The following is a 15327-nucleotide window of genomic DNA, read 5'->3' as shown; positions in this document are numbered from 1 at the left end:
GTTCATCATCACCAAACCATTATTATATGAAATGTTAAAGGGACTTACTTAACAAAAAGAGGAAAATCAAAACTATGAACATTAAAATGGCAAAAAATACATGTCTATCAACAATTGAGTCTAAAAAACAAAGTAAACAAGAGGAACAGAGACAGAATCATGGATACAGAGAGAGTTATGATCGTTGCCAGATGGGAGGGTATGTGGGGGAATGGGTGAAGAGGTGAGGGGATTAAGAAGTACAAATAGCCATGAAGATGTTAGTACAGTATAGGACTGGAGTAGCCAAGGAACTTATATGAATGACCCATGGACATAAACAATGGTGTGGAGATTGCTTAAGGGAGTGAGGAGGCTGGCTGGAGGAGGCAATGGGGGAAAAATTGGGACAATTGTAGTAGTGTACTCAGTAAAATATAATTTTTAAAAAAGATATCAGCAACTAATCTTGTTAGCCTTACTCTGGACAATTATGTACTAAAGAAGTACACAATGAAGTACTTCTTAATGTCTGCCAATTTCTGTAGTTGTTCAGTATCTGCTGATTTGTATAATTTATCTTTAAAAGTAGTAAGTTCATAGATTAAACAATACCACCTCAATCAGAAGGTAAAAATTAGCTCAAATTTCATCATAATTCAATTTAATTTGTTCCATTAATTTTATTTTTTATTTTACTTATTTTTAGAGAGAGGGGAAAAGAGGGAGAAAGAGAAGAAGTGAATCATCAATGTGTGGTTGCCTCTAGCACACCCCTCACTGGGGACATGGCCCTCAACCCAGGTACGTGCCCTGCTGGTAATCGAACCAGCGACACCTTGGTTCACAGGCCTGTGCTCAATCCACTGAGCTACACCAGCCAGGGCAACTTCCATTAATTTTAAACTCAGTATAGTTCAAACAAATGAAAACTCTGAATTCCAAACTACCGTATTTTGCTGTATATAATGCACACTTTTTTGCCCAAATTTTTGAAAGGAAAATAAAGATGAACCTTATACATGGGTAGTACTAATTCTGTATCTATATAAATGTTTTTCTTTTATTTATGCTTATGTTTTAAAAGCATAACACTAAAAAGCAATAATGATATCTGTATGCAAAATAATACACAGGAATATGATCATCTGTTTTGCTGATCTTATGATGAAACTGCAATGAAGCATAAAATTTCTTGTACCTTGTATCTGTTCTTCTGTTTTCTATTTATTTGTTACATAAAATCTCTTCTACCATAATATATTCAAAAATATATCCTAAGATTCCTTTATAATGCAAAAACAAGTACCTAAACATAAACAAACAACTGAATAAAAAATTAAAAGATTTTTCATGAACATTTGGACCAAAATCATGGGTGTGCATTATACACAGCAAAATACTGTATAATACTGTGCATTATACAGTATTTTTCAATTACACAATCTCAAATACAACAAATCTCTGTCTACATAGCTTTAGTATATTTTATATTTTTTGACAGACCCTCAATATCAACTATCTTAACTTTAAAAATTCACACATCCATGTTCATGAACAGGAAAAATTAACATCCTTAAAATGTCCACACTATCCAAAGCAATCTATAGACTCAATGCAATTCCATACAATGGGTAAAAAAAAGACAGTTTATTCAATATATGGTGTTGGAAAAATTGGACACATACATGCAGAAAAATAAAACTAGACCACCTTCTTATACCACACACAAGAATAAATTCAAAAAGAGTCAAAGACTTAAATATTAGACCTGAAACCATAAAAATCTTAGAACAAAGCATAAGGGAGTAAAATCTGACATTGCTCATAGCAGTATTTCATCAGATATATCTCCCCAGGCAAAGGAAACAAAAGAAAATAAAAAACAAATAGAACTACATCAAACTAAAAAGTTTTGCACAGCAAAAGAAATCATCAACAAAATAAAAAGGCAACCCACAGAATGGGAGAACATACTCACCAATAATACATCTGATAAAGTGTTAATACCCAAAATATATAAAGTACTTACAAAACTCAACACCAAAGAACAATCCAAGTAAAAAATGGGCAAAGGACCTAAATAGAAGACACCTCTCCAAGGAGGATATACATGTGGCCAACAGACATATGAAAAGATACTCAACATCACGACTCCCCTCTAAGAAGACAAGCAACCCAATTAAAAAATGGGCAAAGGACTTGAACAGACACTTCTCAAAGGAGGACATACAGAGGATCCAAAGACACATGGAACAATGTTCAATATCGCTAGCTATCAGAAAGATGCAAATTAAAACCACAATGAGATACCACTTCACACTGGTCAGAATGGCCATCATAAACAAAGCAACAAACAAGTGTTGGAGAGGTTGGAGAGACTGTTGCACTGTTGGTGGGAATGCAGACTGGTACAACCACTATGGAAAACAGTATGGAACTTCCTCAGAAAACTAAAAATGGATCTGCTTTTTGACCCAGCAATTCCACTGCTGGGACTATATCGTAAGAACCCTAAAACACCAATAAAAAAGAACCTTTGCACCCCCATGTTTATAGCAGCACAATTTACAATAGCTGAGTGCTGGAAGCAACCTAGATGCCCATCAGTAAATGACTGGATCAAAAAACTATGATACATTTACACAATGGAATTCTATGCAGCAGAAAGAAAGAAGGAACTCCTACCTTTTGCAACAGCATAGATAGAGCTGGAAAGCATTATGCTAAGTGAAATAAGCCAGGCAATGAAAGACAAATACCATATGATCTCACCTTTAACAGGAACCTAAACAACAAAACAAAGAAGCAAGCAAAATATAGTCAAAGACACTGAAATAGAGGACAGGCTGACAGTGACCAGAGGGGAGAGAAGAGGGAATTTCAGGGGAGAATGGGAAGGGTTTACAGGAACAAATTTAAAGGACACATGGACTAAAACTGGGGGGGTGGTAATGGGAGGGAAGTGGGGAGGGATGGGTGGGCGGGCTGGAATGAGAGTAAAAGGCAGAAAACTGTACTTGAACAATGATTAAAATAAAATTTAAAAAAAGATACTCAACATCACTAATCAGCAGAGAAATGCAAATTAAAATCACAATGACATACCATCACACCTGCCAGAATGGCTAGCATCAAAAAATCAACAAATAACAAGTACTGACAAGGATGTAGACAAAAGGGAACCCTTTTGTACTGTTGGTGGAAATGCAGGTAAGATTGGTGCAGCCACTATGGAAAACAGTATAGAGATACCTCAAAAAAATTAAAAATGAATCTGCCTTTTGATACAGTGGTCCCACTTCTGGGAATATATCTAAAAGAACCCAAAACACTAATGTGAAAGAACATAAGAACCCCTATGTTCATTGCACCATTATTTACAATTGCCAAGATATAGAAGCTGCCCAAGAGTCCATCAATAGATGAGTGGATAAAACAATTATGGGACATTTACACAATGGAACACTACTCAGCCATAAAAAAAGAAGAAAATTTTACCACTTGCAACAGTATGGACGGACCTGGAGAACATTATGTTAAGTGAAATATGCCAGTGAGAGAAGACAAATACTGTATGATATCACTCATATGTGGAATCTAACAAACTGAACTAATAAGCAAAACAGAGACAGACTCATAGATGGAGAACAGATGACAGCTAGTGGGGGAAGGGGATCAGAGGTGGAGAGACTGAGCAAAAGGGAAAAAGGACTAATTGACATGGACAACAGTGTGGTGACAGCTGGCAGCAGGGGATTATAAGGGGTCTAAATGGTAATTAAAAAATATACAATAAAGATTCTTAAAATGGGGCAGTATATACACATGCCAAAAAATTAATTCAAAAGGGAATTTATAATTTAGTTGAGAAATAAAATATATAATATGCTATCTATACTCTTTCTTGACTTCAGCAGAATACTTCTCATTTTTAGCTATACTATATAAATTGCAATAGTCTGGATAACAAGATCTAAATAAGTGGTGGTAAATGAGATAATAAAAATAATAAACATAAAACTTTCCAAAGTTAAACCTTAAAAATGCTAAGGTATTCATATAATATCATCTTTAAAATAAATCTTTATTTCATCTTTAAAATAGTAATATCTTTAAAATAATAATAAAACATGAGACAAATATAATGTTATATGTCAACTTAAAAAATGATAAAGCTAAAAATATTCAAATACTGCTCTGGCTGGTGTGGCTCAGTGGACGGAGCGCCAGTCTGCAAACCAAAAGGTCGCCATTCCAATTCCCAGGTAGGGCACACGCCTGGGTTGCCAGTCTGGTCACCAGTAAGAGAGCATGTGAGAGGCAACTGGTTTATGTATCTCTCACACAATGTTTCCTTCCCTCTCTTTCTCCCTCCCTTCCCATCTCTCTAAAAGTAAATAAATAAAATCTTTTTTTACAATGTTCAAAAACTGAGAAGTATATTTTCTATTTTCACATGTTTTTAAGAATATACATGACAAGAACAAAGAAAGTATGGTAATAGAAAAAGCAAGACATGCTAAGTTCTTCAAGTATATTCTAGTTTAATCTTCACAATAACCATATATTGCCTTGGCTGGTGTGGCTCAGTGGACTGAGCACCAGTCTGCGAACCGAAGGGTCACCAGTTGGATTACCAGGCAGGGCACATGCCTGGTTTGTGGGCTAGGTTGTCAGATGGCGGTGTGCAGGAGGCAACCACACAATGATGTTTTTCTCCTTCTCTTTCTCCCTTCCTTCCTCTCTCTCAAAAGATAAATAAAATCTTAAAAAACATTTTAATAAAACATATTGTGTTATAACATTATTGTGCTATAAAAATACTATTGTCATGTTTAAAGATAAAGGAACTAAAACTCAGAGTCACTCATCTCAGTTACCAGTCCAACTGCAAAAGTTGTGCTTTTAATCAAATAATACAGCATCAAAATATAAAGCAAAATTGTGAAAATAATGTTAAAACAACTAATATATACCTATAATTTATGGACAAAATAGTCTGATAATATTTTTAAAAACACATTAGAAAAGCAATGCCAGATGTCAAATTACAATAGTCAAGTTTAAAAAAAAACATTAATTGAAAAAGTTTAAATGCCTACAATGCCTATTTTACTAGCTTCTAGGGATACCAAAGTGAGTAAGACAGATCCTACCTGGTAGGGCAGATAAATATCTAGACAATAGCATGCTATGGTGATTATCTAGGAATAATTATATATACACAGATAGAACGAGTCAATATGAGAGTTGGGGCTGGGTGTAATCCCAGAGGGTTTCTCTTAACTACTACCTGATCAAAATACTTCACTGCTAATGCAGCATAGGATCGGTTGGTATATACAGCAGAAAATGAAGCTAGGAAAGTAGTTTAGGAAGAGCTTATTATTGTCTGGAATACCATTCTCAGGAGCTCGACCTTTATTCAGGGGTAAATGGAGAGTCTCTATTTATTTATTTGTTTTAATACAAGGGCTAACATAATTATATAGTTTTCAAAAAATATATACTGAAGATAACATAGCATTCTGGAGAAAAGACTGATTTGTCCAATAACTCATAAGAGAAATCATACGGGCTTCTAAACTACAGTTGCATAAATTGGGAAAAGGACAAATATGAGAAAAAATCCAGAGAAAGACTGAACATAAGGGATGATGATGAGTTAGAATAAAAAAATGAGTCAATGACAGTTTCTAGCTTAGATTCCAGAAAGTTTGTGCCACATACAAAGAGAAGAAGCCAAGTTGGGGTAGGCAGAAATTGATTTTAAGAGAAGTAAAAGGAAAACTAGGAAAAATTAGTGTTACAAATGAAAAGAAGAATTTCAATTTAAAAAGAAAGTTACTGATACCAATACTAGGAAGTGACAGAGAAAGAAGACTGAGATTAACCCACTGAGTTTAACAACAAGGTCACTACATTATCAGAGAGATCTACTCAACAAATGATGAAGAAAGGAAAAGAATGCTGCTGAAGTAAACCAGTTGTTGTAGAAACCAAGTTAGTAAAACTCTAGACCAAGCAATTCATACATTTTTTGGTCTCAGTATCTCCTTACACTATCAAAAGTTAAAAGAGCTTCTGTTTATGTAGATCTTACCTGTCAAAAAATAAAAAACTTTATTAGAAATCAAAACAGAAAAAATATATATATTAGCACATTTAAAAACTAACAAAAGTATATCACATATTGACATAAATAATATTTTTATGGGAAAAATCCTCTATTTTCCAAAACAAAGATAACTTTGCATGAAGAGTGGCATTTGTATATTTTTGAAAACCTCTTAACATCTGGCTTCACAGAAGATATCTGGATTATCATATCTATTTCTGCATTCAATTTGTTGCATGACGCTGTTTTGGTTCAATATGAAGAAAACTGGACTCCCACAAATATGTAGTTGAAATATGAGAGGAGTATTTTAATAGCCAAGTTGAGGCAGGAGACAGGAAGGAAGAAACTCCAGAGGTTCCCCAGGCCTAAGATAAAGGACATCCATACAGGACAGAGACCCTGTTCTAAGACCAGTTGTTCCTGCTTTCTGGAAAATTGCTGAATCATGGTGACTCAAGAAAGCACCTTCACAGAACATGCTACATGACCCATGCTTCATTATAATGGCATTATAGTAAATTAACATTGTGCAACCCCCTTCTCCAGTGGCCAATCAAGGAAAATCATGGGAGATCACATGCACAGTAGGCTTAAAATAATACAGCCACTTGTACATGCACAATGAAAGCCTGCCAAAACTAGCCAGGAAGGACCCACCCTATAAGAACAGAATCCCTCCAGCCCGAGGTGAGTCTCTGCTGGGAGTTCGCCTGCTCCCATGTTCTGTGGAGCATACTATTGCTTAATAAATCCTCTCTCTCTTTAATCTGTGTTCAGTTCAATTCTTTGTCCATGATCACCAAGAACCTGGTTACCTATGCCCACCTGTGACATTTTCAGATAATTGTGGATATTATTCTTTGGCATGACAGAAAAACACAAGTAGTTGTTTCTCAAAGATTAGCTGCATGTGAAATCTGAAACCACATCAAGGAAGTTTTCAGTGTTCCCTTAAAACTCACTGATTTATTTAGTACTTTGAATGGATTATATCCATGCATGGTTTTGTAACAATGCACATAGGTTTTTGGGAAATACTAGGTCACTGAGTTACAGAGATCTTCCAAGTATTGACAAATTTCATGATAAAATATCAGAAACTACAATCACTGACATTACCACACAAGCTCATCTTTAAAGTATTGGGAAGTTCTTAAGTTCACTGTAGCGGTTACAAGTTTTCAAAAACTCTAATTTTCACCTGAAAGCTCATTATTTATCATTGGCAACAAATACTATCAATTGTTTTCCTTGAAGTGACAGACTCACTGTTTTCATTTTTGAGAAAATATCTGCTAAATATCCAAGTCTGAGCAACCACAGTTTGCCAGGCATTCTTTCAAGTAAAAATGATGTTCTTCGGGGAAAAAGCCACTAGTTTTGTTTGCATCTAAAACAACGACACAAATCCTTTTCGTTGAATCAACCACTCTACTTTACTATGAAGTAAAAGTGCTTTACATGTACTTCCTAGATAAGGAGATAGAATATTTAAAAGACATGAGACTTTACAAAATTAGTAGCTTTTACTGTTTATCAGAGATATTAAGTGAAGCTGACGTTATTTTTGCTGCATGTGCATGGGAGTAACGATTACGATGAACATACCAATTTGGCATGGCTGCTCAGATTCATGCTAAGAGGCCAGCAGTTTTACCTGCCACTGCCTCTGTACCACCACTGCAAGTGTCACCACAGTGAAAAAGGCAGAAAAAATCTTAAGAATTCTGATTATGAAAATAGTTTGACCCTCACCATCTTCTTAAAATGATCACAAAAGGGAATTCCAGGGTTCCTCAGATCACGCTTTGAAAACCACTACTCTAGACTATCCAAATGCAATCATTTTCAAAATTTCTCTGTAAACACTGAACCCATGTAACTACTCTCATCCAAGATACAGGGAGGAAAACAAACAAACCAACCAACCTCCTAGAATAAGGAGTCTCTGAACAACTGTGTGGTAGCTGGAAAGGCTTCTCAGACAGATGGGGGAGGCTCAGGAACTCTGCATATCTGAAAAACGGGCTGACTTAGATGATCCTCAGTTTTTTTTCCCATTCCCAAAAGTTCTAGGAGAATCTGTGCCACACTTCAAATTAGAAGATAAGAAGCAAGTTTGAAAAGACAGCAATGATACTGAAATGAGTTTCATCAGATAACTGGTTTCTTTAAGGTTTCTTCAAAATGTGAATTTTATAGTTTACACATTTTATAGAAGCTGAAATAATTCATTCTATTTACCAACAATAACATCCTAACCATAACATTGTATTCAGTTAGAAAAACTATTTTTCTTTAAATGAGTAAATTTTACCTCCTCAGCTCACACAAAAAGAGTTACTAATACTACTTCATGTACAGAATCTGGTATAATTCAAAGTGATTCTGACTTGACAAAAATCATAAAATTTCACAGAAAAAAACAAAACATGTATTTTGCTCACCAATGTATTCCCAAAACCTAGGTCAGCCCTTGTATAAAATAAGATGTTCAGTAAACACTTCTGAATGCTGGGTATTGAAGTGGCTGGAAAGAGAAGAACCCCGGCTGCCAGACTCCCAGTACAATACAGTGCTCTTTCTACCATGTGAAATCTTGTTCATCATTCTCTAAAATAACACGTCAAGAATCTAAGGGAACTATTTCAGTTTACCTTGAGAAGATATACTATTACTTAGTCATACTTGAAATTACACTAAAAAGCCTGCTATGAACTGGGTGCTTTATAGGTTCTCCTTTAGATCACAGTTCATAATTATTGTTTTTAACATTTGCTATCTGAAATAAGAATTTCCAACCCTATATGAAAAAGTGACAATAAGATACTAATCTAACTCAATCACCATACATCACACACACATAGCGTGCACTATCCTCACACACACACTATACTAAATATTTCATTTTCTGTGACGATTCAGAATGGTTCTCAATTTTGTAAAGTTTCTTGGGTTTACCTTTGAGACCCTCACTGCCTTTTAAGAACTAAGGAGACTATGTAGTACCACTGATAATAATTTGTCACCATAGTTTTTTCTTTTTAAAATTTTTCCTGTCATTTTAACATTTATCATTTTTTTGTTCACAAAAGCAAAATGTAGAAAACCTGAGGTACTTGAATTATGTAGTTATTGAGATTCTGGATTAAAAAAGATTAATAAAATTTAAACTAATTAAGGCCAGCAAGTACCAAACTAAAGTTAAGTTCAGCTGCAGAAACTGTTTACATTTAAAGAATGTAATTTATCAATTCAGAAATTAAAACATCAAATCACATTTTATTTTAAAATACTACCATGAATATAACCTCATTTCATTCCATGCAGTTATTCTGCAGAAAAACATGACCGATCAAGGATATAGCCAAAGGAAATGATGTTCTCTTGCAATATAAAAGATTTGAACTAGATATTCTTTAAAGAAAATAAAAATGTCAGTGAAGACTTTATAGGGAGACCATAAACCCCCTCTTCTCTGGAGGTTTAGAAAGAAAAGATTTTTCAAATGTCTGGGATGGCTCAGACTTGGCCTCCCATTTGACACTGAGACAGAATCAGTTCAAAGGTCAGCATGACCCAAGAAATTCAAGTCCCTTCTGTCGCAAACAAGGCATTAGCAATCTGCATCCTTCTGCTCTGCAGCCATCCAGCTTTGGTAATCCTCAACCTTATCCTTGAAATTGCTTTAACTGCTAATATAACATGTTCATTGTAGAGATATATCTCTTCCAACTACTGAAACTTTTGCTTCTCAATAGTGCTCTGCAGGCCTTTAATCCTGTTTTCTAACATTACCAGAGAGGGCAATATTTTGTGGTGTAATCAATATCTGCCCTAGTAACAAAGCCCTGCTCCATTGTTCTATCCAAACATGGATTCCACTCTGATTTTCAGAAATAGCGGTAGGAAAATAAAAGACAGAGAAATTAGAGCTCTTAGGTTTAACTTTTGGCCAAAATCAAAAGAGAAGAGACAATTCAGAGAGAGGAAGGAAGAAGCTGAGAGGGTTGTAGTGTAGAACACTTACTTTTAGGAACAGAGTGTCCCTTAGACTTCTGGTGAGTTGCCCAGAGCCTCTTCAGTTTCAATCCAAATGACAATGCTTCTCTGAGTCCTCCTCAAGTAATCCACTAAAAATTGGATCTACAAGAGCTCAGATGTACTGGTAAAAAATGTCAGGGGCCCCCATGTGGGCCTCAAGCCTCTTTTAAACTAGGCCCACTTCTCTGTCCTGGGCCAACTCCCCTGTGCACTATATTCCTTCTTCTTCCAGGTGCCAGGTAGTCGGCCTGTTTCTTCTCTTCTGAGCTGCCACCACCTACTCTATTTCTCAGGGTTCCTCTAACCCCAAGACTGGCTGTGGAGTAGGCCACCAGCTTCCCCCCTTCCTTGCTGTCCCTGCAAATAAACATATAAGCTCTTCTAGTTTCCGTATTTTTCTAAAGGCTACAAGAAAATAGAGGGAACAACAAAAAGCAACAATATCGTACCAGAGATTAAGATTATAATAACTGTCTCCACTTCAAAGTTCCTGCCTCCAAAACCCAAATTTTCCAAAGATTGCTTATTAAGCATTTTTAAAAGTACAAGGTACTAATACAGATATATAAATATAATCTAAACCAAATCCAACCTTATACAGACATAAAAATATAAAGATATTCTGCTTTCCAAAAATGCTTAAATCACGGGTCCAAAAATAGTTACCATGTTCATTTTAGTAAATAGGTACTTTTTTATTAGACTGGTTCTATTACATTCCCTTGAATTCTGAAGATGTTTGAAAGTTTGCTTTTTAAAGGATATCATGAAAAATGCTCATATTTCACCCAATGTAAAGGGGAAGTAATGTGCAAAAAGCCTATTAGGAGTTACAAAAGGACATATCAAACACAACTAGCTTCACTAAGCTAATCTTACAATTTTAAATTATTGTCAACCATATCTGGATCTACATTTTAAAACTTTATAAAATGCTTTAAATGGTGTTTAAAAATCTGGATATCTCCAGATTTTACTCCTCAATAGATTTTTAATAAATCTAATTTTACTGAATATAAATCTAATGTCAATATTGTGTGTTTTTTTAAGATGGTATATCATATCAGTATGCTTATACCTTTGTCATAATTTAGTTTGTAACAGACTTTGTAATATCAAAATACATGTTATCTAAATATCAGGCTGTAAATAACATGATCATAATGAATTAATTTAAAGCCTACTTTCCTACAAAGGAGAAAAAACTCTGTAACTAAGTGCTGGCATATCAAAATATCACTGACTTTCAATTTCCTGGATGATTTTCTTTATCCACTTAATTAACTTAAGTGTTTCTTAAAAGACTGAGTTATTGTAAGCTTACAGTAAAATAAAGGCTGAAAATAAGCAGAGATCATTTAATCTTACTTATATAGTTTAACAGATTGCCATTTGATCAATCTAAAGATATTCAGATACTTTCAACAAAAATATGCCCGTGCCTGGGCTCACCTCCAACTATCTATTTATAAAATATTAGCGAACTGGAATACAAACACTAAACAAAACCTTGATCTGACCCTTCCAGACATCTATGTTAAAAAAATAAGTTAAATCTATTGTGTATTATATAATCATATACTTTTTTTTTTTTTGAGGAACGAAATTAAATTACATCTTTTGCTCCTAAAGAGGTCTTCTTCTACACTAACAACAATGCAGCCAACATTATTATACCCGGAATGGGAGGGGGGACATTACACTCAGCGATACGAATTAAATCGCAGTAGCTAATGCCTCCCTTAAATAATTTATTCTCTCTTGGCAGCAAAAAACGTTACACTCTTCAATTACCCTTCACCACCAACCATCGCCTGCGTCGCGATCAATCTGACCCAATTCCTATCACAGCCACCACCTCAGTCTGGCCTCCTCCCCGCCAGGTCTGCGAGTGTCACGGGAAGGGGCGGCTGCCGCTAGGGCCTCCTCTGGCCGCAACCCGGTGGCCGGCGGTGCCCCGGGCAGGCTCTGGACTCACCGGGTGGAGGTGCCCTTCCGCACATCGCACATCATGCACTTGAAGGCCTCGGCGCTGTTCCGGAAGGTGCAGACGCTACAGTCCCAGTAACCCTCATCCGAGGACGGCTTCGGCTGTCGCTTCGGCCTGCAAGACGCGACGTCGCGCAGGGTCACCAGCAGGCCTTGCCCGGCTCCCAGGCCCCGCAGCCACCCCCGCCCCGCCCCCTGTCCCAATTCCAAGACCCCCACCCCGTGGGCCCCCAGCACGCCGCGTTCCGGCTCGGAGGGGGAGGGGAGTCAGGAAGGAGGAGGGCGGGAGCGCAGCTGTAGTCTCCGCACACGCCGCTGCCGCCACCACCGCGGCTGACACCCCCGGCAGCGACTTGGCTGCCGCCATCGCGGCTCCATTGTAGGGCGGCAGCCCCTGCCGCCGGCCCCTCACGCGGAGCAGCGGCGCCGCCCTCGTTCTCTCCCCGCTGCCTGTGCTGCGAGCGAAGCGGCCGCCCGAAGTCCAGCGCGAGGGCCCTGCCGCCCGCACAGTCCGGGCCCATGGGCCGGGCGCTGTTACCTGGTGGGGCTCTTCTTGTCTCCCATGGCTTGGCTACAGATGCACGCTGAGAGTCGCTGCCGCGGCCGCTGTTTGTCAATAAGAAGGATAATAAGCCGGGCGGAAACGGGCGGGGGAGGAGGGAGAGAGGGGGCGGGGAAGGCCGCACCGCTGAGCTCCGAGCCGCCGCCGGATCCCACGCAGCCTCCAGCTGTCGGGGAAACTCCTGCCTCGGCGCACGTGATCTGCACCCGCCAATCAGCAGCCGCGCCGGAGACTTCAAACGCGGCCAGCGCGGCCCAGCACCCGCAGCGAGTTCGCTGGCAGGCGGGAGGCGTGGGGGTGACGCTGCAGCCTCTGGAGCTGCTGTCGTTTTTCATGTCCGCTCTCCCTCGCATACCCGCAGCATCCTGGGTGAGCTGGGAGTGCCCACCGCTTCGGAGCCCCTCTGTCCCACCAAATGGCCGGGGACGCCCTGCCCTCCAACAGGAAGCCTGGTCCGAGGTGGGGCCGGCGTTTAGAGGTCAGCCCAGCTCGGGACCAGAGTCCCTGGGTGAGGTCTCCAAGTAGAAGCTCTTTTCTGTCCTCAGCCGCCCTTGGCTACTCAGACCCAGCCCTAAGGATACCTCGGGGAAAGACGGCAATTAACATTGAAGGCCATTACTAAGGGCTTTAAAATACTGTCTGGTTTTACGCATGCAAATGCTCTACCAAGTAGGGATTGTCGCCCTTAATTTAGAGGAAATTAAACCGAAGCTCAAAAGATTAGGTGACTTCCTCCGTGTTACATAATTAGAAGATAACAGCCAAGAATCTAACCCTGGCTTTAATTCCAAATGCGTTGCTTTGGTTTCCCAAGCCTCTAGAGTCTCTGCTTAAATTTTTTTTAAAGTACTCATAAGCCCTTTTTTAAAATAACGGGTTTACATGTACATAAACGCAATCTGTTGGTTAAAATAGAACACTCCCAGGTCTCATTACCTACCTAAACATACTGAATGCCCTCGTCTTTAACACACTAGAAAAGCTAGCAACAACTGGTCTCTGAAGCACCAGCCCCAACTCCCCAATCTATTCAATAACACACAACCAGATTAGTAATATAGTCCTGGTTAACATGTGCCGTCACATTGATCAAGGATTCTGCTAAGGCTCTTCGACTCCTTAGCCTGGCATTAAGGATTTCCACACCTTCCCTCTAACTCCCCACCCCATTCCCCGTCAGAAAAGCTGCCTCCTGGCAAAGACTGCAGATGATATTCATTCATTACCCTCCCAAAACCCTCCTTCAAAAAAAAAAAATGGCTTACTTCTGCATAAAATATTTCCCTCTTCTCTTTGATGGTACTGTTTCCATCTATCTTTCTAGATTCACAGCAAATCTGAATTATTGTAAAATAATAATCACAGAAGTCCTGCATTCTTGGCCTACTTTCCCTGTGTTTTTGCTGATAGACGTTGGAAATTGTGTGCTTAATTTCAGGAATTGTTAGCTTCTTCATCTGCAAAATAGCATCTATATTTATGAGGTTGTGTGGTTAATAATAACTAACATTTTTTAGCACTACATGCCAAGAGCTTTGTGGATCTCTACACAAACGCTTATTTTAAAGAACTTAAAGTACTATGCAAATGTTCTGGTCAACTAGCCTATCCCTTCATTTGAAAGACAAGGAACTTAGAGCCCTGGTTAAGTGGTCTTTGTTTAACGAACAGGCCAGGATTAGAGCTCAGACTTTCACCAAACCTGCTTTCTAATTAACCATATCACCCCAGTTTATAGGGGTCTCTGAACTCACGGCACCATCTGTACTTCTTGGAAGTGTCAGTTGTTGAGACTCAGACCTTGATTCAGAAGCACAGAAAGCATGAGGAATGAGTACAAAAGAATTTGCACAAAGAGGAACAAGACTGTGAAAAAGGGACTTAGTGTGGTACCATCATTTCTTCTGCTTTCAGTTCCTGTGCCTTTCTCAGGGCCTCCAACAGCAAAATGTTGGGACAGAGCATTGAAGGTTCACAACCTCTATGGTCTGTGGGAGCCACTATGAGAAGAGTCCCAGGAGGAATTTGCCATTGTCAGTGGAAAACAAGTGGTGGTTACTAGCTATGATGACTTTGTACTTTGGATATGGATTTGTCACACCTTTCTTTATAGTAAGATACCAGCTGCTTAAAAATAGGGATGTTTTAGTTAATCCATGAAACAGATATGAAGAGGAATGTTTTCCTCTGAAAAATGGATCAAACTATTGGACACAGTATACTACATATGTTTGCAAATAAACTTACGGAATGGAAAAAAAGAAAAGAAAGCATACAAGAGAAGATCTGAGGCCTAGTCTTCAATCTCTCAGTAATGCAGTGGGTAAACTTAGATTAGTCATTTCTTTTTTTCCCACCTGTAAATTAAATGAGTTAAAACTATTGTCTCAACTAAGGTCCCTTTCAGACCTAAGACACTGTGATGTTTCTAAATTCCTCAACTGGCTGAATGTTCAAGGAGACTGAATTGAAATATCATCTACTTGCAAATGTGATGGCAACAATTTTAAAACCAATTATATTTCAAAAGCTTGATTTTGGGAGTAGAGTTAATTTAGTTGGTTGGTATTTTGTTTTTGCAAAATGGAGATACTTTACTAAACTTTACTAATTTTGTTGATTATCAAAT

The 15327-nt window shown here is 38.3% G+C and overlaps 1 protein-coding gene and 1 pseudogene across 5 annotated transcripts in view; one reads left to right on the top strand and one right to left on the bottom strand.

The window, feature by feature from the left end:
* YAF2 (YY1 associated factor 2) overlaps nt 1-12904 on the bottom strand; it is an 89562-nt gene extending 76658 nt beyond the window's left edge. The window contains exons 1-4 of one of the 5 annotated variants that reach the window (XR_004901617.1): nt 12675-12904; nt 12126-12251; nt 10134-10504; nt 8033-8119 (exon numbers count right to left, since the gene is read on the bottom strand). Coding sequence is in view for 3 of the 5 variants with exons in the window: in XM_036019168.1 (XP_035875061.1) it covers nt 10303-10504; nt 12126-12251; nt 12675-12700 (354 nt within the window). In the remaining 2 variants the exon portion in view is untranslated. Of the gene's footprint in view, nt 1-8032; nt 8120-9821; nt 10505-12125; nt 12252-12674 lie in introns of those variants that run through there. The other 4 variants (XR_003685822.2, XM_036019168.1, XM_028531956.2 and 1 more) reach the window with 4 other exon arrangements.
* Nucleotides 12905-14526: 1622 nt separating this feature from the next.
* On the top strand, nt 14527-14864 carry LOC114513807 (annotated as a pseudogene).
* Nucleotides 14865-15327: the final 463 nt, after the last annotated feature.

The sequence above is a fragment of the Phyllostomus discolor genome, chromosome 2, assembly GCF_004126475.2.
Source record: "Phyllostomus discolor isolate MPI-MPIP mPhyDis1 chromosome 2, mPhyDis1.pri.v3, whole genome shotgun sequence".
NCBI classification, from domain to species: Eukaryota; Metazoa; Chordata; class Mammalia; order Chiroptera; family Phyllostomidae; genus Phyllostomus; species Phyllostomus discolor.
Note: the sequence above shows the minus strand (reverse complement) of the source record. Positions and strands in the feature narration are given on the sequence as shown.